Genomic DNA, 15,999 nt, shown 5'->3' with positions numbered 1-15,999 from the left:
GATTTTATGTTTTCTTTTTTAAATAAAAAGGCACTGCAAAATTTTAGATTTAAATTCTGTTAACCGCTGAGTGCAAGTGAAACATGAATTATTTGGCCGTAACATCATTCCTTCAAAAGGCCATAACAATACCATTCAAAACTCTATGTAAGGAAGAATAATCACTGCAAATGAGGCCTTTAAATCCCATGACAAGGAAGAGAGGCCAAGACAAATCATGAGACAACAAATGAAACAGTTGAGCATGTACACATCAAGCTGCACTACGACCAGCACACTCCTGCCAATTCTTTCTCTGTTTCTCAAAAGTAGCACTGAAGGTGGACTGCACACAGTTGCTCACATCTTGCCAAATTTTAAGCCACAGGAAAAATATAAAAGGACAAGGCTTAGTTTCATTTTTTAATTTAATGTCTTTGTTACGTGAACCTGCCTGAATGTAGGCATGCTTACACAGGTCTCTTCATCTTGACTCATAGTTGTATTCTAATAGTTAATGGAAACTCTTTAGACAAAAATAGTGATGAAATGTACAACTTTGCAAAAGCAAAACAAAAAGCCTATTTAATCCTACATACACATATCACAAGCACCATGGAAATACCATATTTCTATCTCTCTATGAGCATTATCAGCAGTTTGCATCTTTAAGTGGTTCCCCATCTCTGTAGAATACATGCTCTTCTTGTGTATGGATGGCATTTAGAACATGGGGCTATAATTAATGGCAATCTTAAAGTAACCCAGATGTTTGCACTTTGGAAAGAAAGCCTCCACTTCCATTTACACTTTAGGTAATTCCCCATGCCAAAAAGCACAATCTTCAAAAGGGACACCACAAAATAAAAGAGACTTTTATTTGAGGAGAAGTCATTTTTACTAACAGAACTTTTTGCATCTAGGTAACTTTTTAGGGTAATTTGAAAGTTTGGTCTGTGTCTTTGAAGAACACTTTTCCTCCATTCTTACTTGAAAGTATAATATTGAAATATAAAAAACAACTACATATACTGGACTTTATTGACACCACAAGGGAAAAAAAAAATCAAACATGTTTTTAGAAGATTCCACCTAATTCACAGCTACAAGCACTACAGCATGGTCATACAGCATCATGTGGTCAAGGCTGCAAAAGTTACAAAGTTCCTGCTTCTGAGCTGCAGACCTAACCTTGCCCATCACCCTAGTCTGCTGGAGTGCAAAGGAAGTTACATTTTTCAAAATGGTTTAAGGTAACTTGTTTTAGTTCTCACTACAGCACACTAAAAATTGTCATGGAAATGAAGTCAGAGCGCTCAGCTGAGCGTCAAGCGGCTTCCTGAAATAGCTATAACCATGCTACTGTACCTTTAGAGCTGTCCTACTGAACAGTTTTGTCCTGGAACATTTATGTCAACAAACTAGATTATCTGATTACTATTCTTACATCTGTACAACTTCTAATGTCAAACACAAATGTAAGTAATACCATGATCATTAAACAGATGCCAGAAAAGTGTTAATTCTTCATGTGTTTCTTTCTTAGGAATGGGGTGAACTTGCCCTAAACTAAGGAATGCTGAGAGAAACAGTCTAAGTTGTGAAATTTCTAACCCAAAATCTAAATGCAGTTTCACATTTAGCCACACAAATGAAAGTAGCTTCTTTAACAGTCTGAGCAGTGAAACTTAAGATTGACATCAGTAGGAGTTTTGCCAATGACTTTAGCAAGTATGAGATTAAGTCTTTATGAAGAGTTTGCCAATAACTACAGCTTTGTATATTGGGCTTGCATAACTTTATTTTAAAATTTTTACTCATATAAAAATATAAAGTAGGTATAAAAAAATTTTTTTTGACGGATTTGTTGTGTGTGTGTGGGTGTACCCTCCATACACCAGAGGATATCACATAGGGGTTTTTTTACCTTTTTAAGTACTGGTGCTATCCATGAGGCACATGTCTCCCCAGGCACAAACAGCAACATCAGTGAATGAAAAAAAGAGTCAAGTCTCCAAACAGTTTGATTACAAATTTACAATGCACACATCTTACCTTTTTCACCAAAAACGAAATTTCTAGTTCACAGCAATGCTACAACTCCCAATAAACAATAGTAAATGTGGATTATAATGCATATTTAATTACAGATCTAATGTAAAAGAATGACATTTGGATAATTTTAACATATACTTTTCACACATTAAAATATACAAGTAAATGAGAATAATAAGTTGTTCAGAAACTACAGAAATACAAATTTTGCTCTCAGGTTTCACAGAAGTTCCCCTTTATCTCCAATTTCTGCAAGTTGTAAAAGAAATAAAATTTACATGTAAGGCAAAGTATTTTAGACAATCCCTGGACTTGATATATGTGCACTAAGTCAAATCTAATCATATATCTGAAGATATTAATTCAAAAATAACAAATAACCCCAAGTATTTGAGCCCACTGCTTCAAGTCAATGTGTTAGTGCACACATTGACAAAGTGTGCATTGAAGAAGTGTCTTTCTTCAAATTCTACAAGATATTTGCAAACTAAAACCACACAGATTTTTTTTCTGTTCCTCATAAAGCACAATAGTATTAAATGTCAGCCATTTAATTTCCAGCATTTTGTTTACGAAATATTGTTAACATCTATGCTTAATATAGAGTCTACACATGGTATTTATTGGCTGCTGATCAAAACACGAGGCACAGAAATCTAATACAAGCATTGCAATTATTCAGAGTCAGCCACACAGTCACTAAGCTCATCCAAATTTTTTTTCTGTTAAATTGCTAGAATCTTATCTGACAAAGATCTCATCTGAGTCTAAAAAAAAAAAAGGGATGGGGGGCCGGCACAAAAACCCCTAAACTGATAAAAACATCCCATTCTTTACCAAACCTCACAATGAGGAAATCTTCCTTGAAAATAAGAAGCTATAAAAATTAACTTAAAACAATCTTCCAGTCACCCACTCTCTCGAGACAGGTTTTATTTTTAGTCCTTTTCATTAGCATTAATTATCATAGTAAAGAGCAGAAGAGCAGATTTTGTTTCCCGGTGGTAAATTTGCATGATACTGACATAGAGATGAATTCAGAGAATTCTACAGAAAGCCTGAGCTGGAACAAGCACTCCTTGGTGTGAACATTCAGTGTGGAGATCAGACATTATGCACAAAGGTGTGGCACACAGTCTTGACACTAACACTGATTCATGGAACATGAAAAACTCCTTGGATTAAATACCCTCCCTGTTTATTTGGGTTTTTTTTAACTGTAAGGGAAAACAGAATAGAAACCTGAATCTGAATTGGTTTGATGGACAAAAAAGGAACATTTAAAATTTGTCCAGCCACAACTGCCTTTTTACAAGTTTCTCAAAACTATGCACATTACTGAGCTATTACACAATGATCCTAAAGAAGAATATTAGTACAGACAACTGGTTACTAAGGTAACAAGATGTTACTTTAAACCAGCAGCACTGTCCCAGCTCATCAGCTTCACTCACGTCTTTCCTTTGTTCTTTTTAAGCTATGCACAAATTGCAGACTTGCTATATAATCAAATATACATACTAGAGCTATGCTTCAGCTTCTCAACTCATTTTCCTCATTCAAGCTAATGAGGTAAAAAAGAAGGCATTAAGACAATGGAAGCATTTGAACTCTTTGGTGTGTAGTAGATACATTCTTAACTCTATACGAAGAATCTGAAAGTCGGCTGAAAAGTAAGTTTTGAAATGTTTTCTCACCAGAAACTATTTTGTAAGTAAAAAACAACTGCACACTGAAATTTTTTTATGTGATAAAATAAGATGGCAGGGATCCTATAAAGTTTTGGGAGGGAAAACCTGCTTAAGTCTTACTGACTGAATCTTGGCTGAAATTTTCCAGAGGAAGACTCATGTTTGGAAATAACAGTTGACTGCTAATGGCAAAATAGATTAAGGTTACTCAAGCTCTAGCTCCTCCAAAACACTGATGCTTCTAACAAACAAATTAAGTATGTCACTATTTGTGAGAGCTCAAGCTTGTAAAACCTAAGTGTTCTCAACATCTTTTATGATTGCAAACATCAGGCATCAGCAGTAGTTTAAAAAGCCAGAGGAAATAAGGCCATTGGAAACATTTACAGGAGCAGGTCACCTATAACAATCCTCTGCTCCAAGTGGGATTAACTCCACCAAAACAGTTCCTGATGTGTTTATATAACCAGGTCTTCAGCACTTACAACAATGGCAACTTCTGCAACCCTCCAATGCAGTCTGCTGTTGTATGTAGTTATCCATTCTTCCTATACCTAACTTAAAATAAATTGCTGCAATTCAAGCCTGACCTCTTGCCCTGTCTGCAGAGTGTATGTCAATGATAAATAAAAGCCTTTTGTTCTGTTTAACATGTAAGATTGCAAAAAGTTTTTTGTTCTAGAAGGGTGTTTCCTGCTCTTTTAAGATACAAAAATTTATATAATCTTTGTCAGACAGCACAATTCACTTTCCAAAGCAGCTGAAGTATAGCACTGGCATTTTGTTATATTTGACTCAGTAGTCAGAGTAACAGCCTTATAATAGTCCTACAACTTAAGATAAACAGAAAGTATTGATCCTATTTACAGCAAAAAAAAAAAAAATTACTGTGATTGATTTTTAATTGTTTACTTACATACTAATAGAAGAAGGGACATATTCAAAGAGAAAGGATGCTGTATTCAATACCAGTTGGAGAATACAATGCTTAGGCATTGTATTTCTCCCTCTCTGTATGAAAAATAATTCTCCTTTCATGATAAGAATATACATACAGGATTAAGTTAAATCAGTAAGTATTGGACTTATGGAGTTTTTTTAAAAGTGTAGTAAGTTGTTCTGTTATCTTTGCCTATAACATCTCAGCAACCAATACTTCTCTGCTGGTTTACATGTCAGGCTGGCAAAACCTCCCCTCCTGAACAGCCGCATGATAAACCTAACAAACTACAACATGCAAACCATCCTCTGTGGATTCCTAATACAAATACTTCTCTCACTGACTTACTCACACACATACCTTTCATTTTTTGTAAATAATCACCCAAAACACAAGAAGTTTCTCTAAAAGCCACCTACTTTAAAAGGTACAGAAAATCTCCACTGCTGAGGTTTACACTGTCCTCACAAAATGACCTAGATAAAGCATGTAATTTTCATTAAATTCATTTTACAGTCTCTCCCCTTTCAGCCGTGCCTGAACTGAGTGAAATGAAATTCTGTGTGGAAACTATCAGCACCAATAATATCTTTATCTCATGGGTGTATGGCCCATGCAAACACAGAAACCTAAGTTTCATATCTGCTTAGTTAAGAAAACATTTTTCCTGTCATCATCTGAAAATGCTTCATGATATTCAACAACTAATTAAGAATAAAGCAAAAAGAATCTATATTAATACTTCATTTAAAATTTTCAAATCTTTGAAGAGAATCAGAAATGACTGAAAATAGATGAAATATGTTAATTGCCATTAATTAGAAAGAGAACTGTTCCAAACAAACTCATTCACTGCTTAAATGAAATCAGCATAAACCCAGCCAAGATTTTGGACAAAGATGCATTTCCAATGAAGTTACCTCAGCTTAGCTTTATTAGTGAAGTTTTAATTTAATTCTAGATAGTCTTCAGTCATTTTATGCTATTTAATTTTTACAGAATCAATTGCTAAATTATATATTTGTAAATGTTAACTGAAGTCTCAGTATCTGCAGTACTACTATTCCAAAATTATTATATTTTAATGTATTTGTTCCTTTTAAAACCCAGGGAAATATTCTGCCTAGAGTAACAGATGGCTTTTTATTTTTTTGTTGCTATTCCAGAATCTTTAAGTCACCCAAAATGCATCTACTTAAACATGATACTGCAGTTATTATGCAAAGCATGATCTACATGCTCACTGTTTAATATTTAACAATCTGGATACCATTCCTGTTTGGAAATAATTCTACCAGAGACAGAAATCATTACCCCAGCATTGCTATAATAAACAGATTTGCCTTTTTACATTATATTGTCTCTTAACAAAAAGTAAATTACTCATTTAAAATGAAAAAACATATGCAATTAGTGGAAATTAAGTTTAGCAACTCATTCTGACTAATGTAAATTCAGAGGTTATCATCAATTAGGTTCATGTAAATCCTTTGTTAACATCACATCCCACTCTAACACACATTACTAAGGGGCAGAAGGATTTACAGGGTAATTTTAAATCTAAATGAAATCTAAAATGTCATGATACAGTAAAAACGTAAGCAGCAGGTTATTTCACAACCTGTACATCAATCTCACAAGCTAAGATTAATCTGGATATCCCCACATAACAAAAATGTTCAACTCTTCTTGCTCAGAATTAAAAGTTCACCTTCTCTTGGTGAAAACGAATCTCTATTATTAATATTATACAACACAAAATCTTCAACTCTGAAAGACAATGAAAAAAATTTAAGCAAGCTGCTTTAACAACACCCTGCAGTTATACTACTCATTTAATACATAGCTCTCTCCAGCATGTACCTATTTCATGGGAAACATTCCCCATGGAAAGAACAAAGCTATCCTAACAGAAGCATGGTCGTAGGAATACAAAACATCTACAAAAACAACTGTTCTTAAAGGGACTGGCCAGTCAGATGGGTGAAAAAACACACCATTTGCTCTCATTCCAATTCAATCTGCTGACTTCTGAGCTAGAACTAAAAGTCAACAGTTAAGCCTCCTTATGAAAAAGCTACTTATACCATGCACCATTAACACTCCTAGGAATCTAATACCCATACATTACAGAGCTTTACTGCATTTTTACTTATTCATTGAGATTATGCCACTATTCCTCGCAATGAGTACTATCTTGTTGATTACACTTACTGGCATCAAGGTTTGCCATGCATAAAGCATCAGTTAACCCCAAGTAAAACTGACAGAATTAAAATTAAAAATACTGCTTTAATTATGCCATCTGCCACATGCCTTTTAAAAAGAATTAAAAGGAATTGTGTAAAAGAATTGCCTATAGACTGTTAAAATTCATTGAAAACGAAATTCCACAGCGATCCCTCAGTGTGAGATACACATTAACAATTCAATATAAAAGCTGAAGTGTGAATATACATTATTTTGTGTTTTTTGAAAGAGCTGTATATCAAATCAGAGTATCAACAGCTGCACTTCAAAGGCTGAAGTGGAAAAAGAAAACAAAACATTACAAGACTTCCCCAGAAATACATTTCCTAATATTCACTGATATCAAAGGCCCATACTTTTAGGTTTGAGAATTTATCATGAGACATCAAAAAGAGACAGCAGAATAATGGAAAACAAAGATTAATACCAGCAATTCTATACAAATTCCTACTCAAAGAAAATATTCAAAAGTGTTTGAGCTTGAATGTTTTTGTTTGGTCATTGTTTCTTTTTAAAAAGCAAGAAGAAATGTAGTACAAAAACTCCAAACAGCCCTTTTGCACGAAAAACAGCACTTTAAATCCAGAAGCAAATATAACAGTGATAATTTGGAATAATGTAATAGTCAAGGTGAGTATACAGTAACCGAATTCAGTCTAGTTAAAGTTATTTGCAATATACCTGATTCAATGCAATGTAAAACTTGAAAGTCTGCAGTGACAATTTTTTCTTATCAATTCCTGGAACATGACATAAATAACCAGCACAGACTGATCACAGAACTGAAGGCCCACAGGACCAAAAGTCAGAGATAGACCTTAAATTCCCATATGGCATCAGTGAAAAAGAATTAAGATCGGCTTTTAAATTTCAAAACAGATGTACTTCAGCAGAGGAAAAAACCAAACCATACATAAGAACTTACAGAATAAATAATGCTGCTAAAATTTACTTTTTTTAAAGCTCAGATTGACAACCAAGACATGCTATTTTCTTGGAAAAGACTTTTAGTTATATTTGTGTTGGCAAGTAGTTTTTAAAACCTTTACATCAGGGTGGAAAACTATACTCACACCAAGCCTTTCAAACCAGCCCTAGCACTAAGTTCATTTGCCTTATTTTATATATTTGTTTATCCACATTATGAGAACAGTTTCCTATATAATTCATTTACATTATCTAAAAATATCAGCAAGTATGTAAAACTAACTGCTCTACGCACATTACATGTATTTGTACATTTCAACAAATAAAATAACTATGTTTTATCAGACAGTATAATAGACTAAGAATAGGATAAAATATCACTGTGACCTAAAGCAAATGTACTATTTGGCCACAGGAAATAGTTCCCAGTTCTGCATCTTTCACCTTAAAACATACAGAAAATAGCAAACTAATTAGTTGCAGGGATTTAGCAAGTTTGTTTCCACTTTCTTTTCCCTTCTCTTTCCCACCTCAATGGCATTTCTTTTTCCTACTTCATGCTTTAACAGACATACACATTAATTAATTTGCAGGGCTTTCCATTCAATACACTTAAATATTTCTTCTTAACATGACCCTGTCATTCACCCTGGCTCACAAGTGAAGTGCCCACTGGCTGCCAGAACTGCCATGGTGTGTTTGGCCTACAAGGGTAGGAAATTATGGTATCATTCAGCAAATGAGTTTGGTGGCTTCTGGCTTACAGAGCATCCTTCCTCTTCTACACAGGACGCTGGAGTACTATTAGAATATACTAGTATTAAGCTGTATTTTGATCATTTATATTTCAGTTCTAGTGTAGTAATCCCCTCTTTAAATAAAATTATTACTGTTATCATTTACAATTTGGATAGCTTTTTAGATCCCGCTAAGGCTAATTCCAAACAAAACAGCATGGAATTATCTAGTTCAAAAAGTTTCCATCATTTATCCCTTTCATGAATCATTTAAAGACTTCATGTCAGGAACTGAAAACATCCATGTTGATTTCACAAAGAACAGACAATATATTATGCATGCTGCCCACTGATTTATCCTTTGAGAAAGTTTCTTGCAGGCTACTTGCCAATACTGCCACTCACTGTCAAAAACATAAATAGAAGTCTTTCTAGAATATATAAGTAAATAATAATTGCCAGTGGTTCAAATCAGCAGGCAGTTAAAACCCATATCCTGTACAACATCAGCTGGTACCAGATGCTTTAGAGAAATGTATTTTTGAGTGGACTACTCTGAAGCACTATATCCACTACTGAAGCATCTTCCTAAACTTTTTCTTAGGATGGTTTATCTCTTCTTCACGTTTAAAACAAAATACCATGCCACACACAGTGTTCATACAAATAGTTACTCACTTTTGAAAAAATCCTATTTGGTTTTCAATCAGAGTAATTTTGTAGCAACAAGCCTCACAACACTGCCTTTTCAGGAGGCCAAGGACAAACTGCACATCACATAAATTCCAACAGACTAAAGAACAAATTGCCCAGGTAAGTTGTGGATGCCACATTATTGGCAGTTTTCAAGGTTACAGCTTTAAACAGCTAGTGAAAGATGACAGTATCCACAGCAGGAAAGCTCCTGGACTAGATGACCTCTAAAGGTCCCTTGCTTTACAGAGAACCATTCTAGGTTTCTGAAGTCTGTACTTGCCAGTCTACTACCACAAGGAAGATTTGCATACAAAACTGAATAGTTCAGTTTCTGAAGATCAGAACTGCTTGGGTTTTGTTCTAGGACAAATTCCTATTTCAAAAAGGCAACTTCATTGTACAAGCAATATCAACAAATTCCACATGATTATCCACATACGAATTATTAATGAGTAGGTACTAACAGATTTATCATCTTAGCATTTACAAAAAGAATAAGTTTTGCCTGCATTTCTTCACAAGTAATGGAAAAGATAGAATGAATTTAAAATTGTTCTAAAGGCAGTTTTTTGCCGCTATAATAACACCACTGAACAATGGCCAGTTATTTTTCAGTGAATAGTGCAACTAACTATTTTGTTAGTCAATCATCAGGATGATGATTGCTGCATTTGATAGGAAAAAAAAAAAACTAAAAAAACTCCACCCAAACCAAAATTCAACTAAATCAAAACTCTCTAGCAGCAACAGCTTGTACTATGCTATTTAACTGGCTTTACCTCAGTGGTTTAAATTTAAGAGTCAGCTTTAAGTAGAAATGCAGTAAGTGAAAACTGGAAAGAAAATTCCCCGCCTACAACTGTTACCTAAAATTAAACAAAACATTTCTCTTGAAATCTCAAGTGTGCTTCAAAAAGGCACCATGTGATCATATTTAGCTACTGCAATGTAGTTATGAACATTTCATCCACAACAGATAAACAAAGACTTCATTGAAACATGTTAAAAAATAAGCCAAGGTGAAAAACAGGTATAATTACTTACAAGTCTCTAATCACTAATTATATATTTCATTTTAAGTACAACCTCTAACTTAGGAACATTTTCTTTTTGACCCTGTTACAATTTGCAACACAGGCAAAATGAAATAAACTACAAATATTTTGGAGGGTAAAATAGATGAACTTGTCTTAGGTAGAACAATTCTATGTAAAGAGATGTGTGCTATTGGAATGGTACCAAGAAGATGACTTGTGCAAAACAGTAGGTGGTCTTAAACATCTCCAAGGGAATTGATTAAATGGCTCCAATCCAGTTTAAAATGCTTATCATTTCACTGAGGTAGCCAACAATATTCCATGTCTATAGTAATTCTGTTTTTTCTTAACAGTATTGGGTCAAATTTTAAAGTTGCTATATCACATGAATTTTAAGGAACCAAAAACATTTTTTAAAAAAGTAGTAACAAGGTAGTATAATGTCACACACCACTCCTCATTAAAAAAGTCCTGCATTAATGAGGTGTACTTACTTCAACAACCAGGATGAGGCACAAAAATTAGATATCTGGACAGTATTCTTCAAAGTTGATTTATTTTATTTGTATTAATATAGTTATAGAATTAACTATTTTCAGCACATATAAAATAAACTGCATACAAGAGATTAAACAATAAAAAAGTACTTACGAAATCAAAGTCTCCATCTTGAGGGACTTTCCAGTTATCAGGGAAAACGTTTTTGGATATGTGATAAGGTTCATGCATGTTCTGATTACAGTTTTCAGGGCTTTTATTCTTGGAATCTTGTTTATCAAAGTAGTCCATGAAAGAAGGTCTTTGAACTTGCGGTGAAGTAGCATTTCCTTAGTTGAAAGAAAACAGACAAAAAAGGTAAAAAACTATCCAATGATTAAAGAACTCATGCACTATAAACTAAACTTCACTAATTAATTTTTCTGGGGTTTGCAGAAACTAATACAGTCATCTGTATGTGATGCAAGCCTCTGTTTGTCCCCTGAGGACCTCTGGCATAAAAGCTCATAGTCAAAGTATGATATTTTTGAAGCAAGATACCATGTGGAGAAATGTTCAAGACATTTCAGTGTTGCACACACAAATAATAAGAGAAGTTACTTAATGCAGTATTAATTTGCTATAGAGACTGAATAACATGAGGTGCTAAGCATCCCTTTGGATGATGAATGCCCCTAACTTCAAGGCCTGGTCCACAGGCACATATAGGAAAGGAAGAGAGTTTCACTAAAGGTGATTTAATAATCATTTAGAAAAAGAACTTGCAATATACAGCTACACAAATTGTGTCTAGATGCTGCTTAATTTAATTCATTAACAATTAATATTCCCAGAAAATTACAGGATCACCCTCTACAGATGGTTGCGAGCACCCTGTCTCGATATCCTGGGGGACTTTTTGTCATCAGCAAATAGCTGCAAAAGCTTTATGAAGCAGACAGGGGTTAGCATGAACGCCTGCTCTTTTCTCCTTTTCACAAAACTAGAAGTAAAAAAATGAAATTTTCAGTCCTATATGATTGAAATGTGTTTTCATTTGTGAGATTTCAAAGCAAATTTATTATTAAATAGCAAAATAAATAAACATAACTGTCACCTCAAAGACCATATTCTGCATAGCATTGACACATGAAATGTGTCCTGGACTTCCTGGACGTGTAACACATCTGACATGAAGATATATAAAACACATTTCCACAAATAAAATATGACATAAATAACTAAGTGGGGGGGGGAACCTAACACAAAAAAATCAGACAAAACTATACATTTAAATTACAAGCATAACAAAGTAATAGGAATTTTTATTTTATATATTTGTTTTAACAAGTGAGAAGGTAAACTAAAAATATATTTTGAGCTTGTGTTTTACATGATTACTAGGACTTGCTAATCTCCTTATCTGGCTTTACGCTTGTTTTTATTCATTCACTAAGTGGGGTTTTCCCCCTCTCTTCAACTTCTTATTTCATCATCTCTTTCCATCTCCTTTGTCTAAAGATTTTTGAATTTGCTGCATGGCTAATAGCAGCCTATTTTTTCATTGATGTTTGTTTTTGTACAACCATCTTTTCACAGAATCATCAAGGCCAGAAGAGACATTCAAGATCATCTAGTCTAACCACTGACCTAGAAACACCATAATCACCACAACCATACCCCAAGCGGCACATGCAGACACTTCTTGACACTTCCAGTCATTCCAGAGATGTTGCCCCCACCACCTCCCTGGGCAGCCCATTCCAATGCTTACTCACTTTTTCTGTGAAAAAAAAAAAATCAAATATCTAATCTGAATCTCCCCTAGCAAAACCAAAGGTCGTTTTCTCTCATCCTTTCACTTGAGACATGGCACAAGAGACCAAACTCCTTTCAGGTTATTGTGGAGAGCAATAAGGTCACCCCTGAGCCTCCTTTTCTCCGGGCTAAACAACCCCAGCTCCTCACAGGACTTATGCTCCAGACCCTTCACCAGCTCCACTGCCCTTCTCTGGACACACTCCAGCACCACAATGTCCTTCTTGAAATGAGGGGCACAAAACTGACCACAGGATTCAAGGTGTGACCTCCCCAGGGCTCAGTAGAGGGAGACAATTACTGCTCTGGACCTGCTGGCCACACTATTCTTGATAGGAGCCAAGACTGTATATTGATTTATTGCTTCTTTTCTTTCTGCTGCTCCTAAATTTTGCTGTTCCAGTAAGATTTCTTTTGGCATTTTTTAATGTGTGCTTCTACTGTTGTACTCTAAGCTTTAGTGAATTTAACTTCACCTGCTTTCCTTCAACTCCACAATGATTCCATCAATCAATCTGTTATTTCCATACACATCTTCTTTTACTCACATTTTTAGCTGATTTTTCTCTCAGTTTTTGCTACATTTTTTCACGTAATTTTTTTTTCCTAATCCCAGATCTCTACTCACCATATTTTAATTAGTAACAACTAATAATTCAGTGAACTAAACTCCAGGTCAAATTTAACTGACTAGACTGCAGACACCTCTTCTCCAGAATCTCCCAAGTTTGCCCCCACTAAACTCAAGATCACTTGAAGGACATTCCTTGATCTCCTGAATCTGGGACTGAGGAAGGGATGAGAAGTAAACAGCAGGGATGCCAAACAACTACAGGAAAGAGCACTAAAGAGCAAAAGCCATAATCATAGAATGGGTTGAGCTGGAAGGGACCTTTAAAAACCATCTAATTCCAACTCCCCTTCCATGGGCAGGGATGCCCTTCCACTAGATCAAGGTTCTCAAAGTCCCATCCAACCCGGCCTTGAACACTTCCAGGGATGGGGCATTCACAGCTTCTCTGGGCAACTTGTTCCAGTATTTTAACACCCTTGTAGTAGATAATTTCTTCCCAATACCTACTCTAAACCTGCCCTCTTACAGTTTAAAGACATTATGCCTTGCCCTATCACTACAGGCCATTGTCAGTAGTCCCCTTCCAGCTCTCCTGTAGGCTCCCCGTTAAGTACTGCAAGATCCTACAAAATCTCCCCAGGGACTCATGCAGAGAATGAGTTCTCTCTTCTTCAGGCTGAACAACCCCAACTGTCTCAGCCAGTTTTCATATCAGAGGTACTCCACCCCTCTGATCCTTTTCATGGTCCTCCCCTGGATTTGCTCCAACAGCTCCATGTCCTTTTTGTTTTGGGAGTCCTAGGGCTGAACACAGTATTATGGGTGGAGTCTCATGAGAGCTGAGTAGAGCAGAAAAAAAAATGGAAGAATCTAAATTTTGAAAAAACACACATTTAGAAAACAGATCCAAGAGAAGATAGTAGCATGAAGGAGGTAGAATTAAAAACAGAAATACAATGCACTTTCTTAGTACAAACTGTTCATTACTTGGTGATTACTGTCCAAAACCCCTGAAACTGTTTGTACCAAAAAGATAGGACACCACATTGCAGGCCTTTCACAACCAATTTTTTCTTCTGTTGAGATGGCTGTACTTAAGTTTCATCCCTGAGACATAGTTATAAACAAAAAGATTGCCAGTGTCTGTGTGCAAAACTCCAAGTACCAAAATGTTGGCCCATTACAGGTAAGGAAGTCTCCATTCTCTCACATATAAGGGGCTATTAAAGATTTTCCAAGCACTGCTCGTAATTTTTTAAACTATTTATAAATATCTTCCTTATACATGTAATAGAAGACTACCTACATACAGAAAACAAACCAACCCCTCTGAATTCCTTGCTACCAAATGCATATTATGGAAATTGGGTCAACAGGACTGAAATTACTCCAAGGTAAGCAAAGAACATTTATTTTTTTCTTTGAGAATGTGTTTTATTTGTTTTGCTAAGTAAGAATTTAGAACTCAGTTCTGATTTTAACTGAGCATACAGTCAGTTAGCCCAATTAAAATAGTAAGAGCTGCTTACCTTCACTACAAATACAAAAACTCACACAGAAAACCAGAAATGTGACTGCAAAATGACAGGACCAGAGGTATTTCAACCTTTTTTTTGTTTCTTCCTCCAATGTAAAAAATCCCAAAGAATTTATTTAGAAATGTATTTTTAAGGTTTTATTTTATTTTTATAAATAAATAAATGAAAAAAGAGGCACTATTTCAATCTCTAGCTAACCTAACAGGTACAGTTAGTGTTTCATAGGAATGGGTTGACATCTACCAGTTTAAAGGGCATGTGTAAGCTGCTATCTCTTTTGTATTTATGTTAGAAAACACTCAGGATCTTTATGCCAGAGCAAACTGATAAAGTTTGCATTTTTTTTCCAAAATAAGATCATTTTGGTCTGAAAGTACTTTTTTACACTTTCACGAACAACAGAGTAATGTTATTTCTCAAGCATCTTTCAAGAACCAAGAAAATTGGAATTATAATACGTAAAGATTCCCTTAAGGACAATCAATTTACTCATCTATTCAGTAAGTTACATTTGACACAAAAAATCTGCAGCACAGTCAGTATCACTCCAATCTTGCACTGAAATCTTACTGTGCAATAGCCTGTTCCATTCTAGAAGGATCTGGATTTTTCAGTTCTTCTAAATATTTGCTTTCCAATAAGCAGTGATCACGTTTAAAAATGTTTTCCACTGTTTCAATATTTAAGAATACCTGTCTTCTATCATCCCTGCAAGTTGCCTACTGTAAAGACAGCTTGGGGGAAAAGGCTATAACAAAGCAACAGTCAGAAAGTGCTGGAAAGCCATAAAACACAGAGAGCACCACTGGTGCTGAAAACACACTCTACCTCAGCAATACTCCTGATAGGAACACAGCCAATAGGGATGTCCCCAAACAGTTATGTAAGCGAGTTTTTTCCCAAAAGTATCCTGAATAAAATGAATGAGGCAACAACAAAACACCAACTCTATGACACTGTTTCAAAAACATAACACAAATAAAATAAATAATTCTCAACACATTTCAAAATATAGAGGAATGCACACTCCATGCTAATACATATTTTAGTAAAATTCCACCGATGTGTCATCTACCATGAAAAATTATTTTGCAGTGAAGCATTTCCAACAGAAAAGTATTATATTAATATCAAATTGATTTTAAACCAGTTTACAAGTTCTGCTGTTAGTTAACAAGTAAGATCAGCAGATGAGAGTGACCATCTCCTACAGAAGAGTGACTGCCTCTACAATTTTCTAGGAGGGCACGGGTGCCAGTATTTTGTTTGTCTGGCATTTT

At 35.1% G+C, this 15,999-nt stretch overlaps 1 protein-coding gene across 1 annotated transcript in view; it reads right to left on the bottom strand.

Annotated features, from left to right (window-relative positions):
• The window catches only part of STK3 (serine/threonine kinase 3), a 128,727-nt gene that overhangs the window by 37,161 nt on the left and 75,567 nt on the right, over positions 1-15,999 (bottom strand). Inside the window, exon 10 of the mRNA XM_084221988.1 lies at positions 10,964-11,139. Coding sequence (XP_084078114.1) covers positions 10,964-11,139 — 176 coding nt within the window. The remainder of the gene's footprint in view (positions 1-10,963; positions 11,140-15,999) is intronic.

Source organism: Fringilla coelebs (assembly GCF_963513975.1).
Source record: "Fringilla coelebs genome assembly, chromosome: 1".
NCBI lineage: Eukaryota > Metazoa > Chordata > Aves > Passeriformes > Fringillidae > Fringilla > Fringilla coelebs.
This window is presented reverse-complemented; position numbering and strand designations above follow the sequence as displayed.